Source organism: Somniosus microcephalus, unplaced genomic scaffold (assembly GCF_052327205.1).
Source record: "Somniosus microcephalus isolate GS21.2 unplaced genomic scaffold, FLI_Smic_1.0 unresolved_chr1, whole genome shotgun sequence".
NCBI classification, from domain to species: Eukaryota; Metazoa; Chordata; class Chondrichthyes; order Squaliformes; family Somniosidae; genus Somniosus; species Somniosus microcephalus.
In genome coordinates, this window is record NW_028225179.1 from 112,820,869 (window position 1) to 112,835,801 (window position 14,933).

General features: G+C 49.4%; 1 protein-coding gene across 1 annotated transcript in view; it reads left to right on the forward strand.

Moving 5' to 3' along the window:
• Nucleotides 1-14,933, forward strand: part of LOC147095717 (complement C4-like) — a 383,861-nt gene that overhangs the window by 86,217 nt on the left and 282,711 nt on the right. The window contains exon 6 of the mRNA XM_085973700.1: nt 5,162-5,244. Coding sequence (XP_085829826.1) covers nt 5,162-5,244 — 83 coding nt within the window. The remainder of the gene's footprint in view (nt 1-5,161; nt 5,245-14,933) is intronic.

The following is a 14,933-nucleotide window of genomic DNA, read 5'->3' on the forward strand; positions in this document are numbered from 1 at the left end:
AGTCATTCAATTCAAATACAAACATCTTGTAAAATTTGTTCAAATATGTGTTTGACTGGCAGAATTCCCCATCATCTAGATTTGACCGGTCCCCTCACTTTTTTTTGTAGCTACTTATTAGTTTATGTTGATCGATTCACAAATCCAGGTTTTACCTGGAATGGCAAATAGAAAATTTACCCCAGAGTTTCTGTCTGAAACCTTTCAATAGAGATAGATCAGGCAGATAGCTTCCTTAAATGCCTAAAGAAGGGAAATAACTTCTGAAAATATAATTTAAACCCTTCTGGCGCACTATTTATGAACTCTTTCTTATCTTCTATCCCCAAGAGAAGTTGACAAAGTTTAGCAATCAGGGACCATTTAGATGCTATTTTTTGCCTTCCAAACACAAGGAGTATCACATGAGATAATGTGATACGACCAGCAGTGTAAATATACAGAAGAGGGAACTCTGTCCATGCATTGGACAGCCTACAAGTTACCTATATACCTGGGCAAATGATAAACTCTATCATGGGATTGAAGGATAACGGCTCACCACCACTACAGTGTGATTGGCAGAAGCCAAACAGCGTACATAAGAACATAAGAAATAGGAGCAGGAATAGGCCACTTGGCTCCTCGAGCCTGCTCCACCATTCCATAAGATCATGGCTGATCTTGGGCTCAAAGCCACTTCCCCACCCATTATTAATGTAGATTGTAAATAGTTGAGGCCCCAGCATCGATCCCTGTGGCACCCCACTAGTTACCGTTTGCCAATCGGAAAATGACCCATTTATCTGGACTCTCTGCTTTCTGTTAGTTAGCCAATTCTCTATCCATGCTAATATATTACCCCCAATTCCGTGAGCTCTTATCTTATGCAGTAACCTTTTATGTGGCACCTTATCGAATGCCTCCTAGAAATCCAAATACACCACATCTACTGGTTCACCTTTGTCCATCCTGCTCGTTACACCCTCAAAGAACTCCAGCAAATTTGTTAAACATGATTTCCCTTTCATAAAACCATGCTGACTCTGCCTGACTGTATTATAAATTTCCAAAAGCCCTGCTACTGCTTCCTTAATGAAGGACTCCAGCATTTTCCCAATGACAGACGTTAGGCTAACTGGCCTATAGTTTCCTGCTTTCTGTCTCCCTCCTTTCTTAAATAAAGGTGTTACATTTGCAGTTTTCCAATCTGCTGGGACCTCTCCAGATTCCAGGGAATTTTTTGTATATTGCAACCAATGCATCCACTATCTCTGCAGCCACTTCTTTTAAGACCCTGGGATGCAGGCCATCTGGTCCAGGGGACTTGTCGTCTTTTATTTTACCAAGTACTATTTCCCTCGTGATAGTGATTGTCTTTAGTTCCCTCCTCCCTGTGGCCCCTTGATTATCCATTTTTGGGATGTTGTTTGTGTCTTCTACCGTGAAGACAGAATAAGAAATAACGGGGGATAATGTTAACGTTTATGGCTGCACCATAAGCGGATGATAGCAAACCGGCAATCTGTTGTACATTGCCAATGGCAATTGCCATTGATGACACTGGGCCTGAATTTGTGATCGGAGGCTTCCCACGGGCGGATGCCTCCGGTCATCAAAAAATCAACACATTTACCTGGTGGCCCGGGAGATACGGAGGCTTGCGATCCTGGGCCTCTCCTAGTAGAAATGTGCAGAGCCCCACGTATCCCAGGGGTGCACACATTTCGCAAGCGCCCCTGGAATCAGGTGGGCCGGCCCAACCAATGAAAGAAGGGAATCCCCGTTCATACTTAGTGGGTTTCCGTACATACGGAACTGTCATAATATGAATGGGGATGACATAAAAAATACATGAACACATGAAATTAAAATTTTTTAATTACATATATAAAATGGCATTTCATTAAATATTTTAAACAAACATTTAATTTTTTGAAAAAGAATGCATATGTTTCAACGGGGCTAAATATAAACTTACCTTATTGGACAGGGTTTCTAATGTATAAGTGAGTGGTAACATTTTATTTTTCTATTATTTTTAACTTTTATGCTGGTAAAAGCAGGCCTTATGCCTGCTTTGACCAGAAGTAAGAATTTCACAGGCATTCAGCGGGTGGAGGTTGGGCAGAGAGTGCAGATCAACACCCGCGGAGGCCCCTCTCCCAGGGATGTGGAGGATCTGTCGAGAGGATTCTTGACCGATTGCAAGTGCCAGGTGTATTGATTTCTTTGTGGGTTCAATGACGAGACATTTATGAAAGAGAATGTCTTTTAATCTAAAGTCTGTTCAACTCTTTATACAGCATTTACAGGAGACATCATGCTAGTGATGCATCTAGAATGAAACTGAAACTAAACTCTACTGCTTGTCTCTCACATGACCTCTGCTGGTCAGGCATAAGTAATCAATACATGCAAACATGCTGGTAAGGCATGATAATCAAACAGGCAAATAACATCACTATTTGCTGATATCATTACATCTCCCTTTCTTAAAACAAAAGTATTTTACTTTTAACTAACAACATGTTTTCTTTATATTAATCTGCATTTTAACTGTAACACTAAATGAACTTACATTATCATTATCATGATCAAGGTTTTTTAACCTTGCTTTGTGTGTTCACATGAAATATGTAAATACACTAGAACTTGAAGAAAGAATAAGATAACATTACTTCCTTCTATAACAATAGTCCTTAAATTTGCTCAATGAGTCTCTCAGGAGGCTTCATGTGTCTTGAAGATTTTCTGATTGATTGTCCTTGAATCTGAGTTGTTGCCTCAGATGATGTGTTCTCGGCTGTGTGATCAGGTTGTTCAACAGTATCAGTCTTTTGACCTGCTGTGGCTGGTCCCATGAGAAGATCTCGACGATTTCTTCTCAGAACAGCACCCTCATCTGTCTGAATGGTGTATGATCTTGGTTGAACTTCACTCAGGACAGTTCCCTTCTGAGTCCATGTGTTTGTTTTGTCTTTGAACCTTACTTGGTCACCAGTGTGGAGTTCAGGTAGGTTTTGTGTTCCTCTGTCATAGTAGTACTTTTGCCTTGTACATCAGTCTTTTCACTGTGCTTGCGGGCTCTCCTGGGTCAACAGCTCTGGACAACGTGTCTGCTGTATACATCAGCTTAACCGGTGTGTACGCAACATTCAGTTCATCATAGACTGTCTCTCCTTCGCTTTCCACAACGAGGACTCTCTTTACCAGGTTCAGTCTCTCACAGGCTTTTAAACCTAGTATGGCTTGCACATCCTTTGGCACCACGATTAATGCTAGCGTGTGCTCTCTGTCCTTGTGTGTTACTTTGACAATGCATCTTACCTGTGTATCCTGTCACTTTCACTTTTATTCCATGTATCTTTGGTCTGGTCTAATTTTCTTAAAATCAGTCTCTGATATCAGATTAACTTGTGCTCCAGTATCCAATTTAAATGGAATGTGTATGTCATTCACTTTAAGTGTCAACATCCAGTCTCTTTCTTCTTTTTAGTTTTCAGACACAACAACTACATTGAACTCCTCTATCTCGCTTTCATCTTCTGTATGGACCTTGCTTTGTTGCGCTTGGTTCTTACAGCAACGGGCATAATGGTTGATTTTGTTGCAACTATTGCTTGTTTTACCATATGCTGGACTCTTTTTTGGTGGATTCTGTGTACCGCATTGACTACATGTCTTTCAATAGTCTCTTTCATTTTTGTTCGCTGGCCATGCCTCTTTTTTCACATTGGCGCTCTTTTTGTTAAACGGTTTGTGTCCGTTCATTCTCACTGCATCCATGTTGCAGCTACTGTCACTGAACAGCTCCTTTGCCTGCAACTTCACAGTCTCTGTAGCCCTACACAGTGCTATGGCTTTTCCCAGGTCTAGATCTTGCTCTCTTAGCAGTCTTTCCCTTCGACCATTATCTGGAATACCACACACCAGTCTGTCTTTTATCAGCGAGTCTGTCAGTCCCCCAAATTCACATGTTTTGCTTCGGTTTCTCAGTTCAGTCACACACTGATCAATAGTCTCACCCGTTTTCTGTACACATGTGAAAAATCTGTGCCTCTCAAATGTCACGTTATGTTTAGGTATGCAGTAGGCCTCAAACTGTTCCATTATTTTATCTAGCTTCATTTTGTCTCCATCAACAGCGAATGTGAAGTTATTATGCACCTCCAGCGCTTCATCACCCACGACATGTAAGAACAGTGACGATTTCTTTTTATTACTTTTCTCATCAGCTCCGATTGCTGATAAATACAACCCCACACGTTGTTTGAACCTTCTCCAATTTTCAGCCACATTACCTGTCAACTGAAGCGTCGCCGGTGGGTGTAAACCTTCCATTTTTTCACTTTGTTAGCTATTCTCCAATGGTAAGCAACGATGTTCTCTTTTGGCTTGCTAATTTGTGGAGAGCTGATTTAACTTCAGATTTTTTCTCTTCATCTCTTTCAATCCCACTACTGACACCATGTATTGATTTCTTTGTGGGTTCAATGACGAGACATTTATGAAAGAGAATGTCTTTTATTCTAAAGTCTGTTCAACTCTTTATACAGCATTTACAGGAGACATCATGCTAGTGATGCATCTAGAATGAAACTGAAACTAAACTCTACTGCTTGTCTCTCACATGACCTCTGCTGGTCAGGCATAAGTAATCAATACATGCAAACATGCTGGTAAGGCATGATAATCTAACAGGCAAATAACATCGCTATTTGCTGATATCATTACACCGGGTTTCAGTGCGTGCGCTTCGCAGGCCTACACACGGAATATGCGCAGCCCCTACGGGAGGGTATGCACCTCGTTCACACCCGTGGGGGTCGCAAAATATGGCCTAATGGAAAATCGGATATGGTATAAAATGGCTAGCACCTGTTGTACAGCCTGAGGTAAAAGTTAAAATCACCCCCAGAGAAGAAAGCCCCCCCAAAGCATAATGGGGTAGAAACTGATCTTGGGCACTAGCGCAAAATGGGCCACCCATTAGACTTCAATGGAACTGAATATCAGGAGGGGTGTACAATAGGTGGCCAGTGGAATATCTCCATATCCGCCCAAGTCCCCAATACAGTCATCTTCGCTATTTTTTTGGTTTTATCATCGAGGTGTAACCATTGTAAGATAAAGTCGAGGAAATACACTGAAGTATGTTCTGTTTTCCTTTCCTAAACAGGCCCGGCATTTGGCGAATTGAGGTGCAGTTTGACGATTCACCAATGTCCATGGTGTTCACGCAATTTGAGGTCAAGGAATTCGGTAACACTTATTAACCTATTTAAATTTTCAGCGAAAAATAATGTACGAATTCGTTTCAGTTGCCAAGGTTTCCAATTAGGTTTGGAAGGTTTTAACATTTCTGAAAAATTACCTCAGGCTGTTGATTGAGGCAGTGGGCTGAGAAATACGAGCCGCTCATTATACGCAGAACCTGATAGTCAGTTCCATTGCAGTCTGTGAGGCGGCTGCATATGACGGGCGGCCGATCCGACATCGCCCGCTTTGCGCCACCCCACATCCCAAGATGAATTTCTGAGCCATGAATATCCAAAGTACATATAGATAAGGAAGAGATTAATTGACACGAATAGTTATCTGGCTGTCTACATCTATGTAATGGGGATTACTTTTCACCAGCCTTGCTTGGGGAGCAAAGTCCACGGGGTGAATTTTCACCTGCACTGGTGGATGGAAAGCGGGCAATAGCGGATGGCTGCCCGTTTTACGCCTCATTTCCGTTCACCTTGACGACGGGCCTGCTCCATAACCGAGGGCGATATGCTCCAACGCAAGACAGGTCTAGGTATATAGAAACATTTCAAATGAGAATGGGAGATGCAGGATTAAAAAGCAAGCATTGGCTGAGCAGCGCAGGGTATCTGCTTTTAGGTAAGATTGCTTAAGCTATACAAGTTACAGAATGCAGTGTACATTTTAAATAAGTAAGGCTTGGTACTTTCCAGTCTTATAATATGCTTTGTAAACAGTTATCCATTTGTTGTTCTACAGTATGCTGAGAAATTATGCCTCTCGCATATTTCCTTAAACAGTAGTTTTAAAATTGTTGTCCTTACCTAAGGAACGATATACTTGCCATAGAGGGAGGGCAACGAAGGTTCACCAGGCTGGTTCCTGGGTTGGGGGGATTGTCCTGTGAGGAGGGATTGAGTAGACTAGGCCTGTATTCTCTAGGGTTTAGAAGAATGAGAGGTGATCTCATTGAAACAAACAAAATTCTTACAGGGCTTGACAGGGTAGATGCAGGAAGGATGTTCCCCCTGTCTGGGGAGTCTAGAACCAAGGGTCACAGTCTCAGAGTAAGGGGTTGGCCATTTAGGACTGAGATGAGGAGAAATTTCTTCACTCAGAGGGTGGTGAATCTTTGGAATTCTCTACCCCAGAGGGCTGTGGAGGCTGAGTCGTTGAGTATATTCAAAACAGAGATCGATGGATTTTTGAATATTAAGGGGATCAAGGGATACGGGTGTTATGTCTGACATTGGTAATAGGAACTCGATTGCCTTGGCCTGAGCACATGGAGTTTGATAGTGCTGTTATCATTGTATTGTGTATAGGTATTCGATTGCTTTTTGCCTGAGTGTGTGAGTGTGTGTGTGTGGCAGCCATTATAAAAGCAACATGAACTGAACTCTTCTTACGCTCTCTGGATTATCTTTGCAAACGCAACATTTGGCGACAAGGATGGTTGAAATCTCTCTTCCACCACCTCCTCCCTCCCTTGCACTACCAGGTGAGCCCCCGATCCCATGGGTTCGCTGGTTACAGTCCTTTGAACCCTTCCTCATTGCTCTTGGACTAGAAACTGTGAGTACGGCTCGGAAAAAGGCACTGTTATCCCATTGCTTGGGAGCGGAGGGCCAGCGTGTTCTTGGGACATTATGCACAGCAGACTCAATCCAAACATATGATGAGGTTGTGGCTCTGTTAAGCACACACTTCTCTGCCCCACAAAGTGCCCTCCTGCGGCGATTCATTTTTAGACAGCGTCACCAACTCCCCGGCGAGTCTGTGCATCAATACATGGCTAATTTGAGGGGGTTAGCTAGCTCGTGCAAGTTCAGTGCATTACAAGATGAGATGGTGCGTGATCAACTAATAGAGCACATAAACAACGTGAGAGTGCGTGAAAGACTTTTACTCGAGTCCGACAATCTGTCGTCGTCACAGGCAGTCAACATTGCCTTTCAAGTGGAGTCTGCAGCCGAATGTGCAACGAAACTAGCACACACACCCAGTGACAGCGCCCTCGGCCCCGACAGCTCTGACACGGTAATGCTCGCACGACGGCAGCAACGCGCGCTACCACGGCAACAGTGTGGAAACTGTGGATATCGTTCACATGCTACCAGAGCGCAGAATTGCCCCGCGCGCGGCCAAGCCTGTCGCAATTGTGGAAAACAAAATCACTTTGCCAATGTCTGCCGCTCTGCCCCGGTTGCTACAAATGAACACTCTCAGTCCTCAAGCAGTATAATTCACAACGTGAGCTCTGGGCCAGTAGTGGCTTTCAAATCATACACAATTAACCTGAATGATGTGGGTACCGGTGCCAGCGTCTCACTGCTGAATGTGGACACATTCAAATGGTTTTTCAGCTCCCTGCCACTCTCTGCGCCCTCCACTACCCTTTGCGGGTATGGTAATTCAAAAATTGGACTAGTGGGCTCAGTCAAACTCACTGTATGCTATGGAACAAAAGTTTTGCCAGATTTTTGTTTTCATGTGGCACGCCAAGGAGCTAACCTGATGGGACTGGATCTTTTCACTGACCTGGGTTTTTCTCTCTTGGACACCGACGGGTCTGCGATTCTGCACGTCGCCTCACCATGGCGCCAAACATGGCCAGCACTCTTCAAGGGTCTGGGCTGCCTGACTGCCTTCACCCACCAGCCCATGGTTGACTCCACCGTTACCCCTGTCATTCAGCCACTCTGCCGCATCCCGCTTGCTCTCCATGACGGGGTCACAGCTGAACTAAAGCAGCAACTGGAAGCCAGCATCGTCGAACCAGTTGATGCCTCCCCATGGGTCTCCAACCTGGTGGTCGCAACGAAAAAGTCAGGTGGTCTACGCGTCTGTGTCGATCTTCGAGCAGTGAATAAGGCCGTAATCCCTGACAAGTATCCACTGCCCACGTCAGAGGAACTCACAGCGCAGTTCTATGGTTCCATCCTGTGCTCGAAACTGGACCTTCGACAGGGCTATCTACAGGGTCCCCTCCACCCCAGCAGCAGGGACCTCACTGCTTTTGTGACACATGCTGGCGTCTTTCGGTACACCAGGATGCCATTTGGACGTAGCTCTGCACCCAGCTGCTTCCAAAAGGTGATGTCCTCTGTGCTCGCGGGCATTCCTGGGGTGGCCATCTACCTGGATGACATCGTCGTGCATGGGCCTTCGACCTCCACTCATGACGAACGCCTTCACAGAGTTTTCACAGCTCTAGCAAAACACAAGCTCACACTGAATGGCGAAAAGCGTGTCTTTGCTGTTTCAGAGATCGAATTTGTGGGGTTTCGGTTGTCGGCTGACGGTATATCCCCACTCCAGTCAAACGTGAATGCCATTCACAGCATCCCAAAGCCCAGCTCTGCAGCACAGGTTGCCTCCTTCCTTGGCATGACTGGGTACTACCTGAAGTTTTTGCCCCAGTACTCAGCCACCACAGCCCCACTGCGCCAGCTCCTGCGAAAGGATGAGCCCTGGGTGTGGTCACAAGCCTGTACGGAAGCTGTTCGCCTCCTCAAATCGCAGCTCACGTCGCCTCCAGTGTTGGCTCACTTTGACGTCGCCAGCCCCACCCTCGTCAGCTGCAACGCGTCTGCTGCAGCTGTGGGGGCGGTGTTATCGCAGATACAGAATGGAGTGGAGAAACCAATCGCCTTTGCCTCCCGAGCCCTTAGCCCCACTGAACAGAAGTACTCAGTAGGTGAGTCTGAGGCGCTGGCGTGCATCTGGGCATGTGAGCGGTGGCACTTGTACACGTATGGCCGTGCCTTCACCCTGCGAACCGATCACCAGGCTCTCACTGCCCTGCTGTCGACATCCGGCACAGGCCACAGACCACTGCGTCGTCACCGCTGGTCTGACCGCCTCCGCCAATACAATTTCAGTCTCCAGTTCACACCAGGATGTGACAATGTTGTTGCAGATCTGCTCTCCCGCACTGTCTCTGCCCCAGCCCCACTCGTCAGGTCTGAACATGTGGAACAGGATATCGTCCAGATGCTGCACACGCCTCTCCAAACCACAGTCTCTCTCCAGGAGCTCAAAGAGGCCTCTGAACTGGATCCGGCCCTCTCCCAGCTGTGCACCTTCATCAGAGATGGCTGGCCTCGCAAGGTGCCTGAGGAACTGTCTTCCTACTCCAGAGTTAAAGAGGAGCTCTCCTGCTGGAATGACTCCTGTGTTGCATGTGGGCTCTGCACTGTGGTCCCAAGTGCCCTTCATGCGCATGTTTTATCCATGGCGCATGAGGGCCACTTGGGCATAGTGAAGCTCAAACAACGATGCCGAGACCTAGTGTGGTGGCTGGGTATCGACAGGGAAATCGAGGCCCTGGTCAAGGACTGTGCAGCTTGCCTTGTAAGTGGCAAGACTGGCCACCAAGCTCCCCCACCCCTGCAACCCCTTGCCTGGCCCTCTCAGCCCTGGGAGCATCTGCAGCTGGACGTCTGCGGGGAGATCCATGGTGTCCCCCACCATCAACGGTTCCTAGTGGTGACCTATGACCTGCACTCAAAATGGCCAGAGGTCACTGCCGTGGGTTCCGTCACCTCTCGGGTCATCATTGATATCCTTGAGTCCCTCTTCTCCCACTGGGGGCATCCAAAGGCCATCACCACAGACAATGGCCCCCAAATGGTCTCTTCGGAACTCTCCTCTTACCTTGAGAGTGAGGGCATCCGTCACATTCACACAGCGTACTACCACCCCGAGTCAAATGGGGGGGTGGAGCGTTTTAACCAGACACTGAAAAATGGCCTCAGAGCACACCTATCCCAGGGGTGTGCATTTGACAAGGCCCTCCTCCAGACACTGCTGCACTACAGAGCCTCCCAGCATTCCACTACAGGGATCTCACCCGCATCCCTCATGCTAGGCCATGAGCTCATTGATGTGCCTCAATAATTCCGAGACTCGATGTTAGCGAAACAAAACAAGGCTTTTATTAACTTAGAAAGTAACACGTAAGAGAGAGAGGTATCTTCCTTCTGGAGACTGAGGCCAGACTGAGCTAGCTTACAAAAGGGGCCAGGTATGGGCGGAGCCCTACACACACAGCACATTCCAGCACATTCCAATAAACAATACAATGAGGACTGGGGGAAGGGAAATGACACTGAAACCGACCACAGTCACAGGCAGTGATGAATGGAATATTTCATCACATTCACCCCTTCTATAGATTTAGTCTGTTCGGGGGTTTGATAGTCCTCTGCGACCGACGTGGCTGTTGTGGTGCCGCGGGTGTCGGCTGGGTGTCCCCGGTAGTCTCCTGGGTCTCTGCCGGGGGTGCCGCCAGGGTTGTTGAAGGGGTAGTTGGTGGGGGTGCCGTTGGTCGATGTTCTTCCGGGGGTGATGAAAGAGTAGTGGGTGGGTAAGAGTTGCTGTGATCGTTGTTGCTGCTATTGCCGTGGTTGTTGTCGATGCCGGCTGGGGCGATGTCTTTTATGGACACGGTGTCCTCCCTCCCGTCGGCGTGCCGGACATATGCGTATTGGGGGTTGGCGTGGAGTAGGTGTACTGGCTCCACGAGAGGGTCCGTCTTGTGGCCCCTCACATGCCTTCGCACGAGTACCGGACCTGGGGTGGAGAGCCATGACGGCATGGATACGCCTGAGGTGGATTTCCGGGGAAAGGCAAACATTCGTTCATGAGGCGTGGCATTAGTGGCCGTTCACATTAGCGACCGTATCGAATGGTGCACATCCGAGAGGACTTCCTGCCAGCGGGAGATAGGGAGGCCCTTGGTCCTTAGAGCTAGAGTGACTGCTTTCCATACTGTCCCGTTCTCTCGCTCCACTTGGCCGTTACCCCGGGGGTTGTAGCTGGTGGTACGGCTCGTGGCGATCCCCTTGGACAGCATGTACTGGCGTAGCTCGTCACTCATGAAGGACGCCCCCCTATCCGTATGGATGTAGCTCGGCATACCGAACAGGCAGAACAAGCTGTTGAGGCATTTAATGACCGTGGCGCTGGTCATGTCTGGGCAGGGGAAGGCGAATGGGAACCGGGAGTATTCGTCCACAATGTTCAGGAAGTAAACATTGCGGTCGACGGACGGGAGGGGGCCCTTGAAATCTAAGCTGAGCCGCTCAAAGGGCCGTGTAGCTTTGATTAAGTGGGCTCTATCTGGGCGGTAGAACCGAGGCTTGCACTCAGCGCAAGTGCGGCAGTTCCTGGTCAGAGACCGAACTTCCTCAATCGAGTAGGGTAAGTTACGGGACTTTATGAAGTGGAACAGCCGCGTGACCCCTGGGTAGCAGAGGTCGTTGTGGAGGGTCTGTAGCCGATCCCCGTTGGCGCTGGCACACATCCCTCATGAGAGGGCGTCAGGGGATTCGTTAAGGGCCCCTGGCCGGTAAATGATGTCGTACTCGAAGGTGGAGAGCTCGATCCGCCACCTAAGAATCTTATCATTTTTAATCTTCCCCCTCTGTTTATTATTGAACATAAACGCTACCGACCGCTGGTCGGTAAGTAGGGTGAAGCGTTTGCCGGCTAGGTAGTGGCGCCAGTGGCGCACTGCCTCCACGATGGCTTGGGCCTCCTTTTCCACGGAGGAGTGTCTGATCTCGGGCCCTTGGAGGGTCCTCGAGAAGAAAGCTACGGGCCGCCCCGCCTGGTTGAGGGTGGCCGCCAAGGCGAAGTCAGACGCATCACTTTCCACTTGAAATGGAGTGTTCTCGTCCACTGCCTGTAGCGTGGCCCACTCAATATCCTGCTTAATGCTTTTGAAGGCGGCGTGGGCTTCAGCAGAGAGCGGAAAAGAGGATGCTTTCAAGAGGGGGCGGGCTTTGTCGGAGTAGTTGGGGACCCATTGGGAATAATAAGAAAATAACCCCAGGCACCTTTTCAGGGCTTTGGGAGTGTTGGGCAGGGGCAGCTCCCGTAGGGGGCGCAATCGGTCGGGGTCTGGTCCGATTTCCCCATTCTCCACCACGCTGCCTAGTATGCAGAGGCGCGTGGTGTTGAAAACGCACTTGTCCTCGTTGTAGGTGAGGTTGAGTTTTTGTGCGGTTTCCAGGAACCTCTCGAGGTTCGAGTCGTGATCCTGCTGATTGTGGCCGCAGATGGTGACGTTGTCGAGGTAGGGGAAGGTTGCCTGCAAGTGGTGGTCATCGACCATGCGGTCCATCTCCCTCTGAAAAACCGAGACCCCATTCGTCACCCCAAAGGGGACTCTGAGGAATTGGTAGAGGCGTCCGTTCGCCTCGAAGGTGGTGTACGGGTGGTCCTCTGGTCTGATAGGGAGCTGGTGGTACGCTGACTTGAGGTCGATGGTGGAGAACACCCGGTATTGGGCGATTTGGTTCACCATTTCTGATATGCGGGGTAGCGGGTAGGCGTCTAGTTGGGTGTACCTGTTGATCGTTTGACTATAGTCGATCACCATCCGTTTCTTCTCGCTACCCCTTACCACTACCACTTGGGCGCGCCACAGGATGTTGCTGCGTTCAATAATGCGCTCTTTCAGGAGCCTGTCCACCTCGGTCGCGATAAACCGCCTGTCCTCCCAGCTGTACCTCCTGCTTTTGGTCGCTATTGGCCGGCAGTTAGGGGTAAGGTTCGCGAATAGCGAAGGCGGCTTTACCTTCAGGGTAGCCAGACCGCACACTGTGAGGGGCGGCTGGGACCCACCGTACTTGAGCGTGATGCTTTGGTGGTTGCATGGAAATCCAGGCCCAAGATCACGCTCGCACATAGGTTCTTCATGATTAATACTTTAAAATTATCGTATACAGTTCCGTTAACGCCCAATTGTACCGTGCAGTAACCCAGAATGGTCGATGTCTGGGTTTTATCAGCCATAGAGATGGTACCCTGAGCAGGGACCACCTTTAGGGAGAGTTGCTGTGCCAGTTCAGGGTGGATAAAACTCTCCGTGCTTCCACTGTCAATTAAACATTTAACCCGGCACCCGTTTACCTCGATGTCCACCATTGATTTGGATAGCGGGTGCGGCCTGGTCTGGTCCACTGTGACCGATGCCACTGTAGGGCCCTGATCGATACAAGATGGCATCCACGCTGTCTGCTCATAAGATGGCGGACCCCACGAGGTCGGGCAAGATGGCGTCCAAGATGGCCGCTCCCACGGCGCACACGCGGCGGTGGCGGGTTTTCCGGCGGTTGGTTTTCCGGCGGGGTTCCCTCTGCACACCTTCCCGAAGTGCCCCTTCTTACCGCACTTAAAGCAGGTGGTGCCTTTCGCCGGGCACAGGTTTCTGGTGTGTTTTGGCTGCCCGCAGAAGTAGCAGTTGGGTCCCTGACGCGTTGCGGCTGTCGTAGGGCTTCTGGGGGGAGAGCGGGGCCCCGCCGGTGTCGGGCTGCCGGGCGGGGAAGATGCCTTCCAAGATGGCGGCTCCCTCGGTGCACACGTGGCGGCGTGGACGGCGCGGGCTGAAGAGTAGGCGTCCGAGTTTCTCTGGGCCACATCCAGGGATCGCGCGGTGTCTGCAGCCTGTTTCAGGTCCAACCCCGTTTTTTCCAGCAGTCTTTGCCGGATGTAAGTGGAGCTGAGGCCTGTGATAAAGGCATCGCGAACAAGCTCGTCAGTGTACACTGCGGCTTTTACATCTCGGCACTTGCAGTCTTTGCCAAGCATTTTCAGGGTGCTTAGGAACTCCTCCACCGATTCCCCAGGTCGCTGTGCGCGAGTAGCGAGCAGATGCCTAGCATACACCTCATTCGTAGGCTGCTGGTAATGCGCCTTTAAGATGTCGCAGGCGGCCAGGTACGTATCGGCGTCTTGGATGAGGGGGTAAACCCGGTGGCTTACCCAATTCCGCAGAATTCCGAGTCTCATCCTCGCAGCGTCCGTAGCGTCTTTGATGGCTGCAGAATTGTCCAGGAAGAATTCCATACACTCAAACCAGTGTCCGAAGCGTGCTGATGCGTCCGGAGCATGTTGATCCAAATCCAAACGTTCGGGTTTCAGGAGTTGATCCATAGTGTTGAAAAATAAGTTAATAAAATTGATGTGCCTCAATAATTCCGAGACTCGATGTTAGCGAAACAAAACAAGGCTTTTATTAACTTAGAAAGTAACACGTAAGAGAGAGAGGTATCTTCCTTCTGGAGACTGAGGCCAGACTGAGCTAGCTTACAAAAGGGGCCAGGTATGGGCGGAGCCCTACACACACAGCACATTCCAGCACATTCCAATAAACAATACAATGAGGACTGGGGGAAGGGAAATGACACTGAAACCTACCACAGTCACAGGCAGTGATGAATGGAATATTTCATCACACTCATGCGGCCCCTTGGCAGGCTCCGCCCCTCACTAGCTCAGAGCCCTGCTCCACCGGCTCAAGCCACAGTCGCTAGACAGCAGGAGAAGATGAAACTCCGCTTCGACCAGTCGAAGAGGGCCAAGGTACCCAACATCTCAGTCTCCGATTGGGTCAGAGTCCGTCGGCCTCACCGCAATAATAAGATGGTGTCATTCTGGTCCTCCCCTCTCCAAATCAGCCGTCAACTTGGACCAGCCACTTTCTGCCTCACTGACGGCTCTAGGTGGCATGCCAGCCGCCTTCGGAAGGTGCCAGCACCGCCTGATGCGGGATTATACGGACCTAACCCCCAAGCCTTATCCCCAGAGTGGCGGGATGCACATGTGACTCAGCCAGCCAACCACCAAGCAGATGTTGTGCCTCAGCCTGCTCCTCACCAGTCCACACCTCGGCCTGTTCGTACACG